This window comes from Phalaenopsis equestris, unplaced genomic scaffold, assembly GCF_001263595.1.
Source record: "Phalaenopsis equestris unplaced genomic scaffold, ASM126359v1 Scaffold000002, whole genome shotgun sequence".
In the NCBI taxonomy this organism is placed as follows: Eukaryota; Viridiplantae; Streptophyta; class Magnoliopsida; order Asparagales; family Orchidaceae; genus Phalaenopsis; species Phalaenopsis equestris.
This window is the reverse complement of record NW_018164444.1, coordinates 58,321,688-58,343,659: the sequence shown is the minus strand read 5'-3', so window position 1 is coordinate 58,343,659 and position 21,972 is coordinate 58,321,688. Positions and strand designations below refer to the sequence as shown.

Below are 21,972 nucleotides of genomic sequence, written 5' to 3'. Positions count from 1 at the left end.
ATATATATGTAATTGATGAATTGTATTTTTAAAAATTTAATTGACTACAAGACTACAATAATTTATAATCAATTAAAAGTATTAATTACGAAAATAGAAAAAAAATATTTAATTAGTTTCAAATGATGTTTTAATGTAAACAATAATTTGTAAATCTTGTCTTAACCCTTAACATCTTATGGTTGTCAAAACGACTTTGTTCGTGAACAGCTCGTGTTCGACTCGCTAAACAAACGAGTCAAACACGAACACACTATTTGAGCTCGAAATATAAACGAGTCGAACACGAGATGAACCTAGGATTTAGCAAATATTGAAAACATTAAGGGTCTGTTTGGGGCAACTTATAAGTGTGGAACACCGCCTCATTGTTTGGAAAACACGTTTCGACAGCTTATCCGAAAACCTGATTGGGTTTTTACACTAAATGCAGGCCATGGGGTCGAACCCCGCGGGTCGCGTTTCAGGATAAGTCGCTTATTTGGATAATCACATGCTGCCCCAAACACAAATCTCAAAAAATGGTTGACAATAAGTTTAGTAAATCCAATCAAATTCTATGAGATTGATTGAAAACTTTGTTATATGAGGATTTAAAAATTTGTAATATTTGTTATGATAAAATTTCATAATTAAAGTTTGATTTTATTAATATTATAATAATAAATAATTTTTTAATTAAAACAAAATTTAAATTTATTTATGATTATACTAATCAATAATTAATTATTCACTAAACTAATAAATTATTAAAAATTAATTAAAGTAATTACTTATTAATTTTTTAACATTAATCAAATATTAATTATATTAATTAAAAATATATTTAAATTTATTAACTATCTTAAATTTAAAAAATAAAAATATATTTTTTTATAAGTAATTAAATATATATTTATCTAATAATAATCAATTTGTTGACATATTAATTAAAAATTAATTATAAATTAAAATAAAACTAAATTAAAACAAGAATCACATCTTCACTTTTTCCTTTTTCTCCGAAGAGAAAATATTTTGTTCTGAAGCCGCACGTCCAAACGATCAATCATAAGCCACCACATCGTCACACAGGTAAGAAAATGAATTGACATGGTGCCTCATGAGTAGCTGTCTGAATTCAATATTTTCACTTACCTGAAACCCTCACCAACATCCCCTGCTCCCGGTTTCGCCCAAAGACCCTGTGTGCCGGATTTAGTTAAATATGATTAATCAAATTTGATAAATATTGTGAACCGTTAATGAAATGAAGGTTGCAAGTAACAACAACATAAATTCATTAAACCTGTCTTACAGTTGGATTTACGTCGCAGAAAATAAGAAATCGAGAAGATGACTATTTAACAAATAATTTGATTTCATTTTTATTTTTTTGTGTTTGGTTAGATTTATAGTTAGTTTGAGATATTTTTCTGTATGTTTTGTTTTTCAGACCGTCATTACCGTTCTGTTTGAGAAACTGTCGTATTTACTATTTTTATAAATTTTTATGATATAAATATATTCTTTTCAACTCGAGTTATTAAATTATCCGTTGCAACGAGCAGATTTTTACAAAATAAAATAAATTATTTTTGCAACTTTTTGAAACATACTTTTTTGTGCAACGACTTGAGAGCCGCTACTTCAATCCAGCTTTAGCCGCCCACCCTTGGGTTAAATCCACTGACGCAATTTCTTCGTCTCCGAGCCGTCGCGATGCATCGCAGTTAGGGCTAACTGGAAACTACCATCTCTCTCTTTTCGCACCGTTCAATGGCGGGATCGAGTCAAACAACGATCTGAAGCTACCATCTTTCTCTCTTTTCGCACCGTTCCTAACTCAAACATGGAGGCAGAAGATGAAGAAAGGTAACACCCGTTAGGGATACAACTGCCGCCGCAGCTTCTGCTTCTCTCACATTACCGGTGCCGCAAAATTTCTCTGCCCTAACCCGTCGTCGTCTGCTCTATCGCTATCGAGGCATCTTCTGATGGCACCTTCAAAGGAAGACTATGTAGACCACTACGCTGTTCTCGGTCTACCGTCCGGCGAGGAAGGATCAAAGCTTTCATTAAAAGAAATCAGAAAAGCTTATCGGAAGCAATCTCGCTTCCGCCATCCGGACAAGCGCCCCGATGATCCTAACGCCACTGCAGATTTCCAGCTTCTGACCTCCTCCTTTGAGTTTCTCCTTGACAAGGCGAAACGCTCTGATTTCGATGCAAAACTCCGAGCTCGACGTGAACAGGTCGTCCGCGATTCATTCCAGGACGCAAAGCGCCGGAAAATGGCCACTGATCTTGAGGAGAGGGAGCGATCTGCAGCGGTGGCTGTTGATCCGGCTGAGGAGGTCCGGCTGAAGGAGAAGAGGAAGGCGGATGAGCTGAAAAAGGAGATTGCAGAATTCAAAGCTAAGAAGGCCTCCGAGTCGGTAAAACACGGAGCAGAACTTTCTGTTAAATTGATAGAGTCCGTTCGACTTGCTGTTGTTTTAGTGGCAGCTGAGCATTAAATCCACGAGATGAAGTCAGCCTCGTTTTTATTTTTTAAATTAAACTAAACATCTTCTATATGTCATTGACATCTTACAATATGCTGCTGTGTTTGCGTTTTGGCACACTGAAAATAATGTCTTTTTCATTTATTCCTAATCCTCTCTAAATAATCAAGATTTTTATTTGAAAATTTAGAGTGACTATTTTGAGATTCATTATATTCACCCATTACCTTATCATTGCCTAAACAGATATCCTTTACTTGATTATTTCAAATTACTTATTTTTCCCAGATGATCAAAGTTGAATATTGGATATCTATTTTTCTATGTTACTAAACTGGATGTAGTCTTATTTGTTTAATGCGTGCCAGGTTTGTGGGCAACAAAATGGAGAAAGTAAGGTAGGGGGAGAGAACGCAGGAGGAAGTTTGGATAAAGGGAGGACACTGAAGGTTTCTTGGGAGCCAAGTGCTGGAGATTATGGTGCTGCCAAGCTACGTGGAATATTTGAGAGTTTTGGCATAGTTGAGGATGTTGTGATCCGGTCAAACAATTCAAAGAAGAAGGCATCAGCTTTTATTGTAATGGCTTCCCGAGAAGCTGTGGTGAGCTCTTATTTTGGAAGATTTACATACATAGCACTCAATTCTTATGTATTTACATATCTAACAACTAAATATCAATTATTACATGCATGCCACCCTACCTATGCATGAAAAGGTGTATTTAACTTTTTGAAAAGGTGTATTTAACTGTGTATTTAACTTTTTAAAAGTTAAAATGATTGTATTTTTTATGTGATATGAAAGATTTAGGTAGTATAAATGTAAAAGTAAAATTTAGCTGTTAGAAATGTAAATGCATAAGAATTGGGTGGTATGTATGTAAATGCCCCTTCTTTTTCTGTATTTGCACTGGTGATGCACGCATCTCATCTTTGCGTTTGTTAAAAGGAAGTGTTTATCAGAATCCAGAGTTGGATACCAGTTCATCTTTTTCCGTCCTTCTAGAGTTCATGTTTTTTTAAGGAATGCATTGAACATCCAATAGCTTGCCATGTTGATTGTCATATTACGGGGCCGTTTGGTTGCAAGTAGGATTTAGTAAATCTGGTAAATCCGGATTTATAAAACCCGGTGCTGTTAAATCCAGTAAAATGTTCTTAAATCCATCTCTTATGTTTGGCATTTTATCAGGTTTCAACACATTGTTACTTCAACTCTCCTTAAATCCCTTAAATTCAACTCTCGAACAGATTTAGTAAATCATCCGTGATTTACGTTTTGGCATAAGAAATATTGGATTTAACTGATCACCGGATTTAGCTCCTCCAAAATTCACATTTGGCGGATTTACGTGAAATCCAGACGGTGATCCTGTTAAAACAGGGCTACCAAACACCTCTACATGTTTTTAGATTATTAGTTTGAAAGTGAGTAAGTTTTGTTTTTAGGGCATTTACATACATATCACACAATTCTTAGATATTTACATGCCTAACACCAATTATTTACATTCATAACACTCAGTATCTTTAATATCACATAAAAAATACCACTATCACCCACTTTTTAAAAATGAAATATACCTTTTCATGCTCAGGTTCATCCCACCAAAGCGTTATGTATGTAAATATGAAAATTTAGTTTTTAGATATGTAAATACAGAAGAATTGTGTTGTATGCTTGTAAACTTCCCTTTAATTTATTTCAACCTCGTGGAAATGACGATCTGATCTATTTAAAGCTTTTGTTTTACCTAATTGTATCTTACAAATATTTAGCCTGTGGTGTTGCCATCGGCCACCTAAGGAGAGATCTGGGATTCAAGTTCTTAAAAAAATATATATGCTATAAAGTTTTAATTATTTTATGAAATTCTCACATGAATAACATGGATTTTAAAGTTTAAGCAACAGTATCTACATGATAAGTTTATTTTAATATTATTTAATATTCCATTTATTTCTGTTTTCCTCCTAAGTAAAAATTTGCTCTTAATGCCTGTCACTTTCATTGGAGTTCATTTCCCCCATCAGTTACTCAAATATCTTTTGTGAGGACCTATATTTCTTAGTATTACTCGATCATTTACTTCTCCGTGGCTTCAGATTAGCGTGCTCAGTAGTTTTTTCTTTCATCCAACCCGTCAGGATGGCATTGGTTACCTTAAATTACAATTTTTCATAAGCTTCTTGTTATTGCCGTGTTAGTGAATTTGTTTCCTTTCAAGGAGATAATTTTTTTTTTTCACAAGAAATCATCATATCATATAATGATTGTAATACTAAATGTCCTAAATTTATATTTTTACTCATTTTATTATAAGGATGATATGATGGCTTTGAGTAGTTAATGTGAGGAACTGGATGGCAGAAGGAATTTTCTAGGTTTTTTATCAAGGTCTCAAAAGCTTATAAGGTCTCACTTCAAAAGAGGATTGACCTAAGTTGAACTTAGGCCATTTTTTACTATTGCTAGCTTTAAAACTGGTCCAACCTGCCTTTTCAAAATTAATTAAATTGATTGGTTAGTAATATCCATCTATCTTTGAAATTTCTGAAGATTAATCCAACCAAAAGAATAAAAGATGAAGAAGAAAGAAGTAAAGCCATGCCCTTATATTTCCTTGCATACTTCAGGACTGCGAAACACATCCACAGTACAACATTTAAAAAAATGGATTATCAATAACCTCGATCTTGTGTCCGAGTTTAGATTTCCTTGACAATATTCTTTTAGCTTAGGTTGCTTTGACAATATTCTTTTTAGCTTAGGTTGCTTTTATAGAGCATTTTTGTTTGTAGAAGGAACTTTTCCTACGGTGCTTTTCAACTCTTTGATATATTACTCCCATATCTTAGTCCTGTTTATATCATTCTTTTTAACTGCATAAATGAAAGATTATCATATTGTTAGATATATTTCCTTAAAATTGTTGCAATAATGATATTATCAATGAGAATTAGCAAAAAGATAGAAAATCTGAAAGTAAGAGGGAGCTTGGAGTTATTTTCTTATTATCACGGAATATTGCATTGTGTATGAATGTAACACCCATAACCTTTGACCAGACTAAATTATACTTACCTTGTTAATGCTGCATATTTGTTTTTTTCTCCATTCTCTATTGAAAGGTTCTACTTTGATGCCGGAAAATATAACTTTTTATTAAAATATATTAGCTCGCTTTTTTATTCCTCTTATTTAAGAATACCATTTGCGAAGAAACTGAGAAAAAATCCTGGTGAACCTCAATGCATTGCCTTGGCATGGTCTATTTCTTAAAGGGCCGAACTGAATTGTCTAAGACCACTTTAGTCAGTTGGTTCAACATTTGTCTTGCTCAATTTTAACATTTTCTTACTACAGTTAACCATAATTTGTTATTATTATTGCTCAAGTGTGGCATATTTAGTTGGATTTAATAATGTTGGCTGTGCAAAGTTTATGATTTTCGGGAAATTTGTATAGTATCTTTTGTTATTCAGCCCTTTTTAAGAAAGATGCTATTTTAAAACTTTTTTGAATGAGCTTCTAATTTTTAACTTTTATAAACAGTACATTAAAAAACTCCATTGAATATTTAATTATCCCCTAATCCTTCTTCCTCCAATTTCAAGCTCCTTCATAGGCTGGGATTTCTCTAGGCGGATATCAACAAGTGTTTCTTTGTTATTTGGGGGATCTTGGTTAGTGTTTTTTAATGTTTGATAAATTTTCGATGTACCTAATGAAAGATCCTTGATCAACTTAAATTGAGATTGTGAAAGAAGCTATGTCAAGTACGAGCAGTGTCTTATGAATTACCCCCAAACGAATGTTCTTGAAATGGAGAAAGTATATAGAAAGAACAATTTACATGGAGGCTAAATTTTGACTATAGACCTTATAAAGTGAAATGTAATAATATCATGCTTGTTTTTTTTTATAATTTTTTTGTTATTGATGAGAAAAGGTAAAGAGGGATGCATCACTATTTATATCTAAATTTCTAGAAAGCAAGGCTTTGTGTTCTATGCAAGCAGCAGTCAATTCATATTTCCCCTGCTAACTTGACGATTCTCTAGACTTTCTTTAATGGTGATTAAAGTTCTTGTATGTCTCTTTTTTGGGTGTTTTTGGTTTTCCATTTTCCAGTTTGCTAGACTCGAATAATTCTTTGTATTTTCGATTATTGCTTCTATTATTTTTCGATTTAAGAAGACATTAGTTTGAAATGCTACTTTTACATTATTCCTTGAAAAATATAAAAAAAAAATGCTAGCGGATTAAAGTAAAATATTTCTGCAAAATTACATTTCAATGTTTTGACATGACAACAACAACAACAGTGACAATCAAGCCTTTACCCCACTAAGTGGGTTCTTCTACACAAATCCTTTTTCTCCATTGTGTCTATTGAGTGCCATATTTTCATTTAATTCTAATAAATTAAGATCATTTTGATGTTCTGATAATAACTTTCTAAAATCAAAATATTTTATCGATTGTCTTTAAATTTACCTGTATAACCTTAATATTGAAGCCATGATATATCTTCTCCTTTTAATTTATTTAAGAATATTATTTTTAACATTTTATTTTTATTCATTGAGAATCCACTTGTTGCATTTGAAATTTTTTATCATGTACCTGTTCAACTTAAACCTCTTATATTGTGTAGAAATTGCAGTTTTAAAAGATTGCTTAAAACTCATTATTATGTCACACGAGTTTCTCTTATTTTTTAATGATCTAGTTGATCTTTTCTATTGCAAAAATGTCTTCTTTTTAAAAAAAATTTTAGCTTCTGAGTTGCTAGTTGTTTCAAATGATACATGGTGCCTCGCTTGATTTTTCATTTAGCCCATTTTATTGTTCTATAGAGTTTATCTTCACTATAATTTTCTTGTTTAGTTGTGGTATTAGCGTCCTATTTATGTAAGTTTTGAATCATCTAATTTTCATACGATGTTTTAGATTACTGATATATTCATTTCAATCATGTTTAGTTCTGCCCTGCTTATACTTTTTTTGTTTGCACCTTCTCTGATGTAATTAGTCTTAGCTGCCTTCTCTTTGGACTATTCCAGAATAATTATGTGGGCCTTAATAGGTATATTTTAGAACTTTTTACAATAATAGATTAAAGCCTTGTATGTGTTTTAGTTTAGTAGGATATATGCGTTTAGGGGTTAGGGTGTAACTGATTGAAGCAGACTCGGGCTTTACTTTATAGATGGTTTGTGAGTAGAGCTTGAGGAGCTAATAAGCCAAATTAGAGCTAGTTTTGACTTGATTTAATATTTCGTGAGCAAGTTTAATTATATTATGAAAAACACTTAAAATATATTAGAATTCATGTCTTATTTTCTTATATTAAGTGATACTTATGATTTTTCAGATTACTTTTTTATGTTTATCATTTTATTGCAATATATTCTTAACTCAAAATTATATTTTCTCTTTCATAATAAATAAGCCGGTTTGTGGGATGACTTGAACTTGCAGGATTTAGTTCGATCTTAAGTTTCAGCTCGAACTTGATTGATTAATTAAGCTTGGGCTTACGCTCAAAGTAACCCTTGGTTTGACTTGTTTACTTCCTTGTTTAGGATGAATCGGTATATCATTTTAATGTACCAAAACTTTCTCCTCTTCCCTTTTTTTTTTGGCCCTCTCTTTGCCTAAACAATGCCTATAAGAGTCACCTAGTTATAAAAGCATCATATTCTTTCTTATGCTCTGCAGCCTTCTTTGTTTTCAACTTCTATTGAGATTAATTCTAGCCACGTGCATTTGGGTTATAAATATATATATATATATATATATATATATATTTCTGATAAAAAAAATTTGTATATAAAACACAATATTGCAAAATTTTTTGGCATTCACTATTGTCTGTTTTTTTTCCTTCTTTCTTTAGATTTATTAGCAGATCTATGAAAGAAATTTGGCATTCGCATCTTTACATGCTAATATGCAATTCCAAAAGCTTATTCTTACTCCTTCATTTGTCCATCAGGTAAGAGCGGTACAAAGTATGAGCGGGGAAATAAGAAACCCATTGCTTGTTCTTCCGCTGGAACCCATTGCACCTATGTTTTCAGATACCGCATCTACAAATCAGAACGAGAGCATGGGCCCTGGAATTAACAATGTTGTAGGAGTTGGCTTTCAAGATTATGAGGCATTTGTGATGAAAAAACTTCAGGAGGTAGATATTCATTATCTCAAGAGTGATCAACTTTATTATATGTTGTTGCGTTCATGGCACCATATATTGCATACGTTAGTTGGCATAAAATTCATCATCCATCCTTCCAGTTTTATTCCTTCATTAAAAACTCATTTAAATATTATAACGGAACAATGAAACACAAAATGCTTGATAGATACATAAATTTATAAGTGTCTATATCTTATTTATTATATTTCTTATTTTTCTGGTAATGCAAACATCTCTTTCCACTTCATTTCTCTGACTTTGGATTTGAGTGCATTAGCTTATTGGAAGTTGGCTAATGTATTTTGGCTTGAGAAAATAGTGATAATTTTGTGATGATTTAGACAGGTAAAATTTCAAGTTGGTGAGGTCTTGGCACTTATCTATAGAAAATATACTAGCAACGTCCCCTGTTTTAACCATGTTTGTTATTTCATCATTTATACCCAGTGATATCTTAATTTTTTAGCATTAAATGAAATCTTAAAAAAATTAAAATAACGGTGTCAAGTTTTTTGGAAAAGGACGGCTTTAGTATAGTGAAAGAACATCTAAGTACATGATATGAAATTTAGTGATTGTAAGATTTAATTATTTCGAAATATTAAGTCACATTTATATATTATGATTTCACTAAGTTGGAACTATTATAAAAAATTTTAAATATAAATAAAAATTTATTATGATTTCACGGTGTCAAGTTTTTAACATTTGCCAATATTGAGATTTGAGTGGGAGTATTGTAATTTTGGGTGTCTTCATTTATTTTTAAAAACATAAAGCCTTCATTAATTTTGGGTGTCTTCATTTATTTTTAAATTTTAAAAAACAAATAATTTTGAGTAGTGTAATTTTGCAGACCATGACTTGCGGCACACACACACATATAGATATTCTACATATTGCGACTTTTGATCTTTCGTGCGGAGACATAGTAGGTTTAATGAGGTAGTCTTCATTGCCTTTTTAATTTTTGCTTTGATGTTAATTTTATCCTTTCAATTTTTGCTTTGTGATAGGAAGATTTATGAAATTTTTTTGGCCGCCATTGCTATTATGAGTTTTGGATTTACAACTCGAGCGTGCATGAGAGTTATAGCTTCTATTGCAGTCCATTTCATGTTTAACCATACTCAAGTTAAACTGAAAAAATAGAATCAAAGAAGCGGCTTTGATACCTTGAAGAAAAACATTGGGAAATCGGAGAGCATATCTTATTTATTTATTTATCAAACAAGAAGAAAACACCATAGAAGACAAATACAAACTCTCTTGCACTATGCATTAAATGGCAGTTCAATTACAGAGTAATTATCTTACAAGAACAAGACAGAAACATAAAATAAGAATACAATAAGTCCTAAATGTATAATAAAGAGAACTGAATGTGGATTTATTTCCTTCTTTTTATGGGAACAAGTGGCCGGAAAACCAGAGATACCATCATCCCTTGGAGAGCAGAAAAGGCAATGATATTGTAGAAAATAAGGAGTTCAGAATAAGTCACTTATAACTAAGCAGTAGACTCCTATGGATCCATAGATTAGAGGATAGTGGAATCTGGGAGTTGTCAGATGTTAAGTAGACTCCTTTGGATCCATAGATTACAGGATAGTGGAATTGAGAGGCAGAAAACACAATCTTAAAACTTCTTTCCATGATCTCCACGTCATTCAGACTAGCTATTCTATATGATTTTGAGTTTTGATCAATGAATAAGCCACTTATAACTAATCTGTAGCGACAAACTTAAAATCTTAACATATATGTGGTAAATTATGAAGTATAGATTTAGAATTGATTATACTAAAGTCCTTTATGAGCATCTCCTATTGAAGTAGTAAATAATAGATATGTGTAGCTTGGGTAGGGGGGTTGATGAATTGTGGCATGGCTAGAAATTGAGGAAGCAAAGAAACAAAATCTGAATCAATACACAAATGATTGCTTCTTGCTTCTTTCTTCATTTACAATTGACGATCAAGTAACTTTTTCCAAAATATTTTCTTTAATGGTTTAATAATACTGGATTTTGTAAATTGTGGTAAAGTTGATAATGATTCTCATCTCAGGGCCTAAGTAAAATTCTTCTTTCTATGAAGTAACCAGTGCTAGTTGTTTTCATTCCAAGAAGTCAATTGTATAAATAGGATATTTCATCCTTGAAAAGGAGATCTTCAATATACACTTAAGTTGCATGGGAGGTGACTAAAAGATAAATCCTAGAGAATTTCAAAGCTTCATAGAGTTTTTCTATTTTTGCACTGCTTGTTCAAATCTTCATAAACACGTCTATTGCTAATTCTAATCTTAATTTTCTTATATTTTAAGTTTGTCACTTTTTCCTGGTATTTTTACCAACTTATAGCTTTATCATTCTTAATAAAGAAAAATAGATGGACTTTGGCCATTTTTCTCATGATAATTCTCTGTAATGGTTAAAAGGTTTTTTGGATGAACTTCCTTGTAAACCAGATCAAGATCCTTTCTTCTTGTGTTCTGGTATGAGAGCTGTTGGGAAAATTTGTCTTTTTAGCATTGAAAATACTTTTGATGTTCTTCCTGAGTCAATGGGTTTCTTTTGTTCACCATCTTTTCGGTTACTAGCTTAGTTTATCTTAGAACTCAGCCTCATATTTGATTCCTTTTTGTAGACCTTGATACTTTGGAAATAGAATATTTAAGAAATCCCCATTAATCGGGTGGGCAACCCTTTTTTATTTCATAAGCTTCTTTGTTTTTGTTCTGAAATAAGCCCTCAAAATGGCTCAAGTCTATCAATGTTTTATGTTTACCTCTTTCTTTTATTTTTGTTTGTTTCGAGAAAGATTAGAATCAATTCCAATTCTTTCCTTTTTCATTGATTCTTTTCCAATAATTTTTATGGATTGATAAATCTGTTTTTCTAGATTTGGAAAAATAAGCAAAAGTTTTGTTTACATTTGTCATTTTATGATCTCTTCCTTTCATATTTAAAAGTCATTATTAATTTTCAATGTATAACATGTGACAGTGAGCAATTAGCTCTAATTCATACTTATAGAGAGATTTACCTTTCTTTGAGGCGCTATAGCAATGTTATAAATGTAAATATGACAGTTTAGGTGTTAGATATGTATTTACATAAGAATTGTGTGATATTAATGTAAAATTCCCAAACACTTATTGAATATAGATTTGGATCTAAATATTTTATGGTTTGTACAAGCCAGCGGTTGTTTGATGGATTGAGCTTTTGATTCCCGGTTAGCTAAATGTGTCATTTTACTCTACACAGTTTCTGTAGTTTTTTTAAATGACTGTTTCTTGTATATTTGCAGGCCAATGAAAAGAAGAAATGCATGAGATAGTATGAGAGAATTATTTGCGTTAATGGAAAAATACTGGCACATATATGACTTCATATCTTCATGGCGGGCATTCACATACTTGTAGGTTATTATTGATTTGCCCGAGATCTTCCTCCAATTTTTGTTCCATATTTATTCATTATTTTTTTGTTCTTAGGATATTTATCATGATCCACATTGCTTAGCAAGGTTTATGAGAATGATAATCATGTCTGATGTGACAGTCAAGAATTATCTAAAGCTCTGTGGCTCAATAACATGTTTTCTGAAGATCTGGTGTCTTTTCTGCGTGAAGATTCAATAACTAACTTAAGCAGGCGAATGTGAGTTGTATGTGCTCAACTAGGTGGTTATATTTAAACTTCATTGGGACATTTACATACATTGCATTGCACACAATTTACATACATTGCACACAATTTTTATGTATTTACATATCTTACATCTAAACTTTCATATTTTCATACGTAGCACCCAAATCTTTAATATCACAGCAGAAAAAGAACTTTTACCACTTTTTAAAAGTCAAATACACCTTTCATGCATACTTTGATATGGAATTTTAGGCGTATGTAAATAAAACATTGTGTGCTACATATGTAAATTTCCTAATTTCATTACAAAATTTAGCACTTCACTCTTATCTATCTGAATTTGACTGGTTTCTTGTGTTTTTATTGATTCTGAAAGATGATAATTTTATAGCTTATTATCTGTTGCCATGGAGAATTGCTTTTTGTTTTGATCTTAGGTAGTTGCCTGCCATTTCAAATCCGTTGGGCTTGAAATTGTTCCTCCATTGCCTGACATCGTACACTAATATTTCACCTTTTTAATATTTCCAATGCTGTTGTCAATCTGATGGTTTTTTAACTTCACCTTTATGTCTAATGAAAACTTGACTGCGTGGGGAATACTTTGATGTTCCCTTTTAACACCTAAACATAAATTTTTACATACATATCACCTTACATATGCATGAAAAGGAGTCTTTCACTTTTTAAAACCTAAAATGGTGGTATTTTTTATGTGATATGAAAGATTTGGGTGGTATAAATACAACAACAACAACAACAACAACAACAACAAAGCCTTAATTCCACTACGTGGGGTCGGCTACATAAATCCTTTTTCTCCATTGCGTCCTATTTAGTGTCATATTTTCATGTAGTTCTAATAAATTAAGATCATTTTTAATACAAGCCCAAGTCTTCCTCGGTCTACCTCTGCCTTTCTTAAGTCGAATCTAAAACATCTACTCTCCTTATCGGATTTGGGTGGTATAAATTTAAAAAATAAACTTTACGTGTTATATATGTAAGTACATAGGATGTAGGTGGTATTTATGTAAGTGCGCCTTTTGGCAATATTAGAAAAAGGCACCATATATTTAAGATTAATGCTCTTTGCACCTTGAAATTTAGCAGCAATCAATATTTATGGACATGTCGTGTTATATAAACAAATTTTACACTGTTTAGGACGCTTCTCTATTTTTATATGCTTTCATATCAATGAAAAGTGGTTGCCGTATAAGTTATTGTATTGACCGGGGCGAAATTTATTTGTGTGAGAAATTTTGTTCCATAAATGCACTCTAAATTTTTCTTGAAAAGGTTGTTGGCTTGAGATGAAATCAGTCCGTTGATATTCTCAGGAAGCAGCAAGTGGAAACAATCGATAGATAAATTAAAGAAGAGATTGTACTTCTACCAGTTGTCCATTATTGGAATTTTTCGCTGTATTAGGTGACATTTGTGCTCCAACAGAATATTCCAATGATGCGGAGAAGAAAGAAAAAGCCCAAACTATTAGCCAAATGGATGCATACCAGTTTTCATGAGAATGCAGCGGAATTGGATTCACCCCTCTAATTTTTTTAGTGGAATGAGGATGTTGAGGATGGATGCTGTGTAAACTAGAAAGAATATGTTGCATAATGATAATATTAGAAAGAAAATCGGAGTAACCAATCTTGAAGGCGAGTCTGTCAAAAATAAAATTGGTGGTTTGGGCATGCTCTATAAATAATTGAAAATATACAAATAAGATGAATATATAAAGTTCACGCTGAATTATTAAGGAAAATGCGATCTGATCATGAAAGATGTAGTCAATCTGATTTTTCACTTAAAGAAAGACGATAAGAAAAAGCTTTCCTCACAATCTATGTATTTGATCATGAAAGAATTATGTTTATTGAAATTTTACTTTTCTTATTTTTATGTATAATTTGGAAGGTGCTAAATTCTTAGATCACACTATTGAGATTAAATTGAGTATCATCGGGACTCTACTAGAGTTTACAACTTGAATTGAAGGCTTGGCGATCATGAGGTGCAAAATTTGGAATTTACGTTAAGGATAACGATGTGTTTGAATTTTACACTCAATTCGATAAGTTTTTGTTTAATGAATACTGTGACAAATTTTTACCAAAATTATGTCTTAATTTGTATTTATTTTGTTATTTGGAGATAAGATTTCTTATAATGTAGAGTTTGTTCATGAATCAATTGCTTTTGTTTTTGAGTAAATTAGGATATTTTGTTATTTGGAGATGAGCTTTCTTGTAATGTAGAGTTTGTTCACGAATCAATTTGCTTTTGTTTTTTGAGTAAATTAGGATGGTTAAATTCTAAATTAATTTTTATTATATATTTGGTTGTAAATATGCTTGGAATCCTACCATAAATTTCTATTTCTCACAATATTTCCTGGCGAGAAAGATTCAAACATGAGGAATGTTGAGTCTTCTGCCTCAGATTTTTCTAGGCTGGAGGAAAGAAAATTGTTGATTGTCTATTCCGGAGGGTGGTTTCAGCAAGCTTCGCAGTAGTGGTGGCTGTTGTGCCCGTGAAGATGAGAGTAAGACGGAAGACATACGAAGATGGTAAATTTATCTGATATAGCTTTGTAGGCTATGCTCATTTATTGTGGTAAGAAAGTCCATAATGATAGATAAAATGTGTATGTATATTGGAAGGTCCACCTTTGTCGAGTGATGCTATTAGTGAAGAAATGGAGTAGAGGGAGAAGGACTCATTTTTATTTACATGAGTTCAGTCTCAATGGAGTAGTGAAGCCTAGTTCTTAGGTGTTGGGCATAAAGCGTTTATAAGAGGAGGTAGTCTTTTCCTTTGTTGCTTGAGCAGTCGGTTTAATTTTCTAATAGTAACTTATGATTCTTTTTTTGCATTGGTCATTGGACATGTGACATATTTCTCTAGATTCTAATTGAAATGTGCTCTCAATATGCTTAGACTAGTGCGTTAGTGAGCGACACAGTGTCAAAGGCCAAATAGTGACATGTTGGGCTGATCAACATGAAACTAATTTATTGGAGAAAATTTGTTGAAGGCTTCTTTAGGAGGCTGAATAGGAGATGTTATGTTTGGAATATGTGTGTGTTAGTTGGAGAAGCCTGATGGGATGCCATTGAAGCTTTAATAATTGACGCCGATCATCTATTGACAAACACGAAGGGGACCAGAGGGAGACGAAGAGAGCTATATGCGACAAGAAGCAAGCAAGCAATAACACCATAGTGGAGCCCAACTAGTTTTCATGGAGGGAGAGACATACATGTGCTGTCAATGTATGGTTGTTACCGGTTGGAAGAGTTGGTGGTATGTGCGTTCTTAAATTTGAGTGGTTGGAATGGAGAATAGGCAGGTTGTGGCGAAAAGGTTCCAACTAAAGGAGTCAATAATTTGGGCATGCTAATATAATTTTGGTGGTGTTAATTATATTCAAAGTACCGATGATTAAGGTTGATGAATCTCAATGACATGTGACAACGTGGGGAGATGCAGTTGAAGTTCCATAGAATTGTGCAACTGGTGTTGGCCACCTTTACCTTCTTTGCCTTACGATGCGATTGATTGTGTTAAGAACAAACACAACATTCAAATTGGGATAGTTTCACTTCGAACACTGTCGAACCTACTTGAATGATATTTGTTTATACGATATACAATGTCAGTACTTCTAGAACATTGAAATTGATCAAGAGATATCTTTCACAATCAAATCAAATGAACATGATGGAAACAAAAAATTACAAATGTGATGCACTTAAATAAGGCCCAAATTACCTCGGTTTTCACCAAAATTACTCAAACGACGCCTAATCGGTACTTGAGGAACACCTAAATTATCTTGGAAAATCTCCCACATCACCCACTAGAAATAAGGGCTCAATATATATATATATATATATATATGTATTGACACAGAAGCTTCCCACAAAAGCTTTTGTCACGTTCCTTGCTATAGCATTGGGATGTGTCTGCCATCTCTGGTATAGCAATGCGAATTGTGGCAGGAGATGGAATCTTGGACTATTCCAGTAGGGTCGGTCGACCCTTTCTTTGGGTCCGCTCCTATTTACCCTAGGTCTATAAATATATTGTTTTCGTGTTTTTTGGGCAGTTATTTGCTGATGTTTCTGTCCTGACAACCATCGATGTCTTTTTTTTCTTATGAGATTGTATCCAAGGACGAGTGGTGTTTCAGCTGTTTCTCATTCTGCGGCGGTGACTCACTCCCGAGGGTCGGGTGGAGCTCCGACTGTATATTGTTCCTACGAGAGAATTTATCCTCGATATTCCCATCCTCTTCAACCTCTTTTCCCTTGCCTCTGTTGCCGTACTTGCTGCAGGTCTCACAAGGATAGCAGCTCCGCTATCTTCTGCAACCACCAAACCCTTCTTCCTGCTTGTCCAACCATTCTTGCTGTCCTTTATTCGTCTCCGTTGTTGTGTCTTGTTGTCCACCTTTCCACCTTGTCGTTGCCAACCCCAAAGAACCAAAATTTTAAATGTTGACGCCTCCCTCTTCCCAAAGAAATGTGCCTCGAAGCTTAATTTAACCCAAATTGGAAAGCTTTGTAATGTTTCACGTTGACATAATGACAAGTTCCATGTGCAATCATTCTAATGCTCCACTAAAACACCTTACAAGATATTCTAACTCTCTAAAAGCTTCACAACCTAATAAAAAGCCAAAAAGTCTTATATAATTGTGCCATGCGTCAATTATATCACATCATCACGCTCCAACATTTTGCATGCACGTGCAAAAATTTTTTACATTCGTTCCTCCAGCCCTCATGCTCACGTGAGGGGTTGCTTCAAGATGTTTCGCCCTTGTCTTACCCTGTAGGCCTGTTCTCCTATTTGGCTTCTAAGCACGTGCGCATGCTACATGATTTTTTTGCTACTGTGCATGCCATTTATTTTTTATGTCGATCCTTTTATATCTATAACTCTACTCTCATCTTCCTTTTCAAACCTCAACTTTTCCCTCTGTACAATGCTTTCTTTCTTTTATTCTATATCTATTCTGCTTTCCTCCTCACATATATTGGGCTATTGCTATCGGCCTTTTCTTTCTTTGGAGGCTTCTATGGTTTTGGTAGTTCCACCTCTCCAAACCTTTTTAGGATCAATTTGGTCATCTTTGAGGTTCCTTCTCCTTTTGCTCCCATGGTTTTGGTGGTTCGCTCTAATCCACCTTTGCCCCCTGCTCCAGTCGCTCTTGTTATCTCCAAGGCTCCTCTTCTTTTGCCCGTGCCTCTCTTTTGCCATTGTTGTGGGTGGATTGTCAGGTTTGTGGTTCGTGTAATCCTTATCATTCTTTCATCATGCTGAAGATTTTCTTGTATGCGAACAAGCTTTTTTTTTCCCAGTGGTAGTGTGTTAGGGCGTTCTTCTGCAGGGAGCCATGTCTGCTTTTATACACACACACACAGGTACCCTCTATGGGGGGAGCAAGTAATGATTTCTTACCATTTTGCTTGCAGGTGCTATTAGCTCCCCCCACTTTTAAGGCATGACTCATGAAGACAGTGACTCGAAAGAATGCAATTCAAGTAGATGATATTTATTATGCTGACACCCAAGAAAAGGCTTCACTTATTTTCACTGCTGTTGAGATTTTTGAATTTGCTCTAACCTTCTCGTTCACTATTGCTGGTAAATTTTCTCTTTGTTATCCAATATGGATATTATTCCCAAATTCATGTCATACTTGCAACTAATTGTTAAATTTTATGTCTTATCAAACTTTCTTTAGATTCTAATGACACCATACTCTTTTTTTACCGTACATATATAGTGTTAGCCATTTTTTGATGACAATGGTGAATTGGTCTACCCATTTTGATTTCTTTAAGGAAACCACAATCATCCCTGTTTTTGTGGATATTCCTATGTAAATATCAAACAATAGGTGCTAGATATGCAAGCACATATGGATTGTGTGGTATGTATGTAAATTTCCCAAAATTTAAATGGCAAAATTTGATTTGCCTGAGACAATAAATAAGGATTACATTTGAGGGGTAAGAATAATATTTAGAAGAGGTTCAGAGAAATCGGGAACGCGTTATTAGTTAGCCTAAAGAGGCATGGTTTTGAAACTAGAAAATAGAAAACTAAGGGACGTGAACAAGCTTAAGTGACATGATTGACTATTACAACAATTAGATAGCAAAGGTCTTTAGGATCCAACAGTATAACATCTCCCAAATTCTAAGATATAATGATCTCTCTATGGAAGCGTGCGGAAGAGATAGGTGCGATTAGTTGTGTCTACAGATACTGCACGTAATATTCACTCCTCTCTATGAGTGCGGATTCTCATTTATGGGTTGGCTATAATTGCTTGAACTGTGATAATGAGATTAATGAGTTGTATATGTATACACCGTTTCATGCATATGTAAGGTGACATGTATGTAAAAACTGAAGTTCAGGTGTTAGATATGTAAATACATATGAATTTAGTGGTATGTACGTTTACATATATATATATGTAGATATATGTGTGTGTGTGTGTGTGTGTGTGTGTGTGTGTGTTTGTGAACGTATTACGTTCTAAAATCATCATGCTATTTGCAATTTCTCGTCACATTAGTTCAACTGCTGCTAATTTTATTGGTTGCGCATTTCAAGCAACAATTTTTCATGTTGATGCGGATTCTCTATAAATCCATTTTTTTTTTCTGTTGAGATTGAAATGGTTCGAGGGTCAGTTCACGATCTCATTAGTTCATTTGTCGACCAGGTCCGATTTAGACATCCATTCTTACAAGGTTGGGTAATAATCGGCATCCCCTATGACTTCCTAATTTGTCGGCCTCTTGTTGTTGTTGTGGATACTTTTTGCACCAGAGGATGCGCAACATGCTCTTATGTTGACTACGTGAGCAGTTTGATATGCTTTGATAAAGATGGGGTTGTTGGGGATTTAACATATTGGTTGGAAATAAAGTAGAAAATTTCATAGTGTCAAGTTCGAGCGCTCATCTTACTTCGAAAAAAAGAGGCATTTACATACGTAGCACACAATTATGTATTATATCCCACACCTAAACTTTCATATTTATATAAGAATTCCAAGCTTGTCTAATTATACCATAATATGGACTTTGCCCAAAAAATTATGATTCAATTTTGTGTGATTTTCTCAAGTCTTTAAGGCTAAACTGTCACCTCCCAATTGAATTTTTTGTCTACATTGCAAAGAGGATTATATGGTTGACTACTCAAATGCTTTATTGATGCAAACCCTAAAACAACTCCTGCCACTGATGAGAACTATTCCTCTTGGGCGAGGCCAAAATAAACTCTTCTATCAAATTCATTATCTACATGACAACAAGGTCAACAGTTGAATTTCCTCACAAATCCATCAACCCTCCAATATCCAAATAAATTCCACTATCAACATGTTAATTCCACAATAATGTGGATAAACTTAGAGGTCATTTGAGATTATTTTTTTATATTTTATTTTGTATATATTTTTATTTCACTTGAGCTTAATTTTAGGAGTTTACGGTGGCTCACGAGCCTAGTTGTTTATTATGAAAGATAGAATATAATATTAATTCAAGCTAATCATACAATAAAATGACAAATAGAATGACCAATTTGAAGATAAAAAATAAAAAGAAAATATATGATATAAAAGATAAATTATGAATTTTAATATATTTTGAGTATATTTTGTGTTATTATTATTATTTAAGAAGCCAGCTCACGAATCAGCTTGGCTCATCCTATTACATGTATCTCGAAAGGATGAACTCTCCAATTGATTGCGACTTAGCATCAAAACTTGACCCCATATTTCTAGCTAGTTGTAATGTTGGCATCCTAGCTCTATCAAATATACCAACAACTCTTTTAAACCTGGTCGAGAGATTCGCTATGGCTTTTAAAGGACAAGCAAAAACATAATATTAAGTGTTATTGAGATGAGAATGATTAGGTGGATGAGTGGCTTGACACTTAGAGATGAAATGTGAAATGAATTTATTCGTGAAGTGGTTGATATAACTCCAATGAAGGAGAAGATTAGATAGAGTCGTCTTAGATAATTTGGTCACATTAAATATCGACCATACGATGATTCAGTTAGGAGAGTAGGTATTTTAGATTCAACTTATGTTAAGAAAGATAGAGGTTGACCTAAAAAAACTTGGGCATATTGTATAAAGAAATGTTCTTAATATATTAGAATTAATTGAAAATATCACTTAATAGGAAATAATCGAGAAAATGGATTTATTTTGTCGACCCCACTTAGTGGGATAAAGGCTTCTTGTTATTTTACCCACAATCATTGTAACATTTTCTAACTACTATCACTTAATCATTTTCATTTAACCGCCATCATCCGATTGTCATTATATGATCACCATCATCTAACCATCGTTATCTGATTATCATTGTCTGATCACCATTGTCTGATGACTATTGTCCGACTATCATTATCCAACCATTGCCGTTTATTTATCATCATTTTCATCCAACTGGTACAATCATTTTTGCATCCACTGTTTTCATTATAATCACCAGAGAGAGCTATTGTTGAGTGCATTAATTATTAATCCTGACATTTTCAATTAAAATGAAAAATGAACTCTTATAATTTCAACCACATAGTAGATTATTTCTTTTGAGTCAAGGAGATGATTCTTTCTTTCTTTCTTTCTTTTTTTTTACTTGGAAATTTTGGTATCTCTTAAATTTCTTTTCTCTATTTGTATGTCTTATATTTATACAAATCTAGGTCATGAAACTTACATTGTACCACAGGGAACTTTCTTGCATGCAAAAGATCAATTTAAAATTTGAATTTAGCTCGCAAATGAACTAATGTTGTATTAAATAAACAACTCAAGTTTTTATGTAAGTGAAGATGTGATGTGATATGCTTTATAATTGATTGCTAATCTTAGTAGTGATCAAAACTCATATGCTTCCAATTGCTTTCATCCAACTCTTTGTTATAATTGAATTTGATTGGAAGCACACTCTTTTGTTAGCTCGAGTTTATTAAGATTCTCTTCTCAGTTCTTACCTTAACTTTATATCGTCTTTTTTTATAAAAAGACACGTAGTTGCTAACAAATATCCTAGTCATCAACTCCAAATCAGAGTCATAGCTCAAGATTGAATTGTTTTCTTGTGCATCAAAACTTTCATCACCATACTCATTTATGAAAACTTTTCTAGTATTAATTCATTTATTTTTATTTTATTATTATTTTTTTTTTTGTGAAATTTACTATTGTGATTTGCTACCATATGAAACCTTTGAAGCATGAAAACCAAATTGTTGCTAGATGGAGAGAGATTTTGCAGCGTTTTTTCTAATTTCCTCCTTAAAGAGAAAATTTTGACCCTCCTTAAACTCATAGGTCTGTCAACACCATTTCAAGGCCCACAGGGCCCAAACTTATTTTTACATACGTAGCATCTGAAATATTGCTATTTAAGAAATCTAGCATCCATGTATAGGTGTGTAAATGAACCGAATACGAGCGAGCTCAGGCTCAGCTCGTGTTTGGATCATTAAAAAATATCATTATTCACATTCGATTCATTTATATTTCTATCAAAAAATATATATAT

General features: G+C 33.1%; 1 protein-coding gene across 2 annotated transcripts; it reads left to right on the top strand.

Moving 5' to 3' along the window:
- Positions 1 to 1,619: 1,619 nt before the first annotated feature.
- Positions 1,620 to 12,426, top strand: LOC110028879 (dnaJ homolog subfamily C member 17). 2 transcript variants are annotated; one of them, XM_020730915.1, is made up of 5 exons: positions 1,620 to 2,417; positions 2,855 to 3,088; positions 8,493 to 8,684; positions 12,014 to 12,124; positions 12,201 to 12,426. In XM_020730915.1, exons 1-4 carry the CDS (start codon positions 1,977 to 1,979, stop codon positions 12,041 to 12,043), a joined length of 897 nt encoding a protein of 298 aa, XP_020586574.1. In that variant the 5' UTR covers positions 1,620 to 1,976; the 3' UTR covers positions 12,044 to 12,124; positions 12,201 to 12,426. The 2 variants fall into 2 exon arrangements, with proteins under 2 accessions (XP_020586574.1, XP_020586583.1); XM_020730924.1 differs by having other exon boundaries at positions 12,014 to 12,128.
- Positions 12,427 to 21,972: the final 9,546 nt, after the last annotated feature.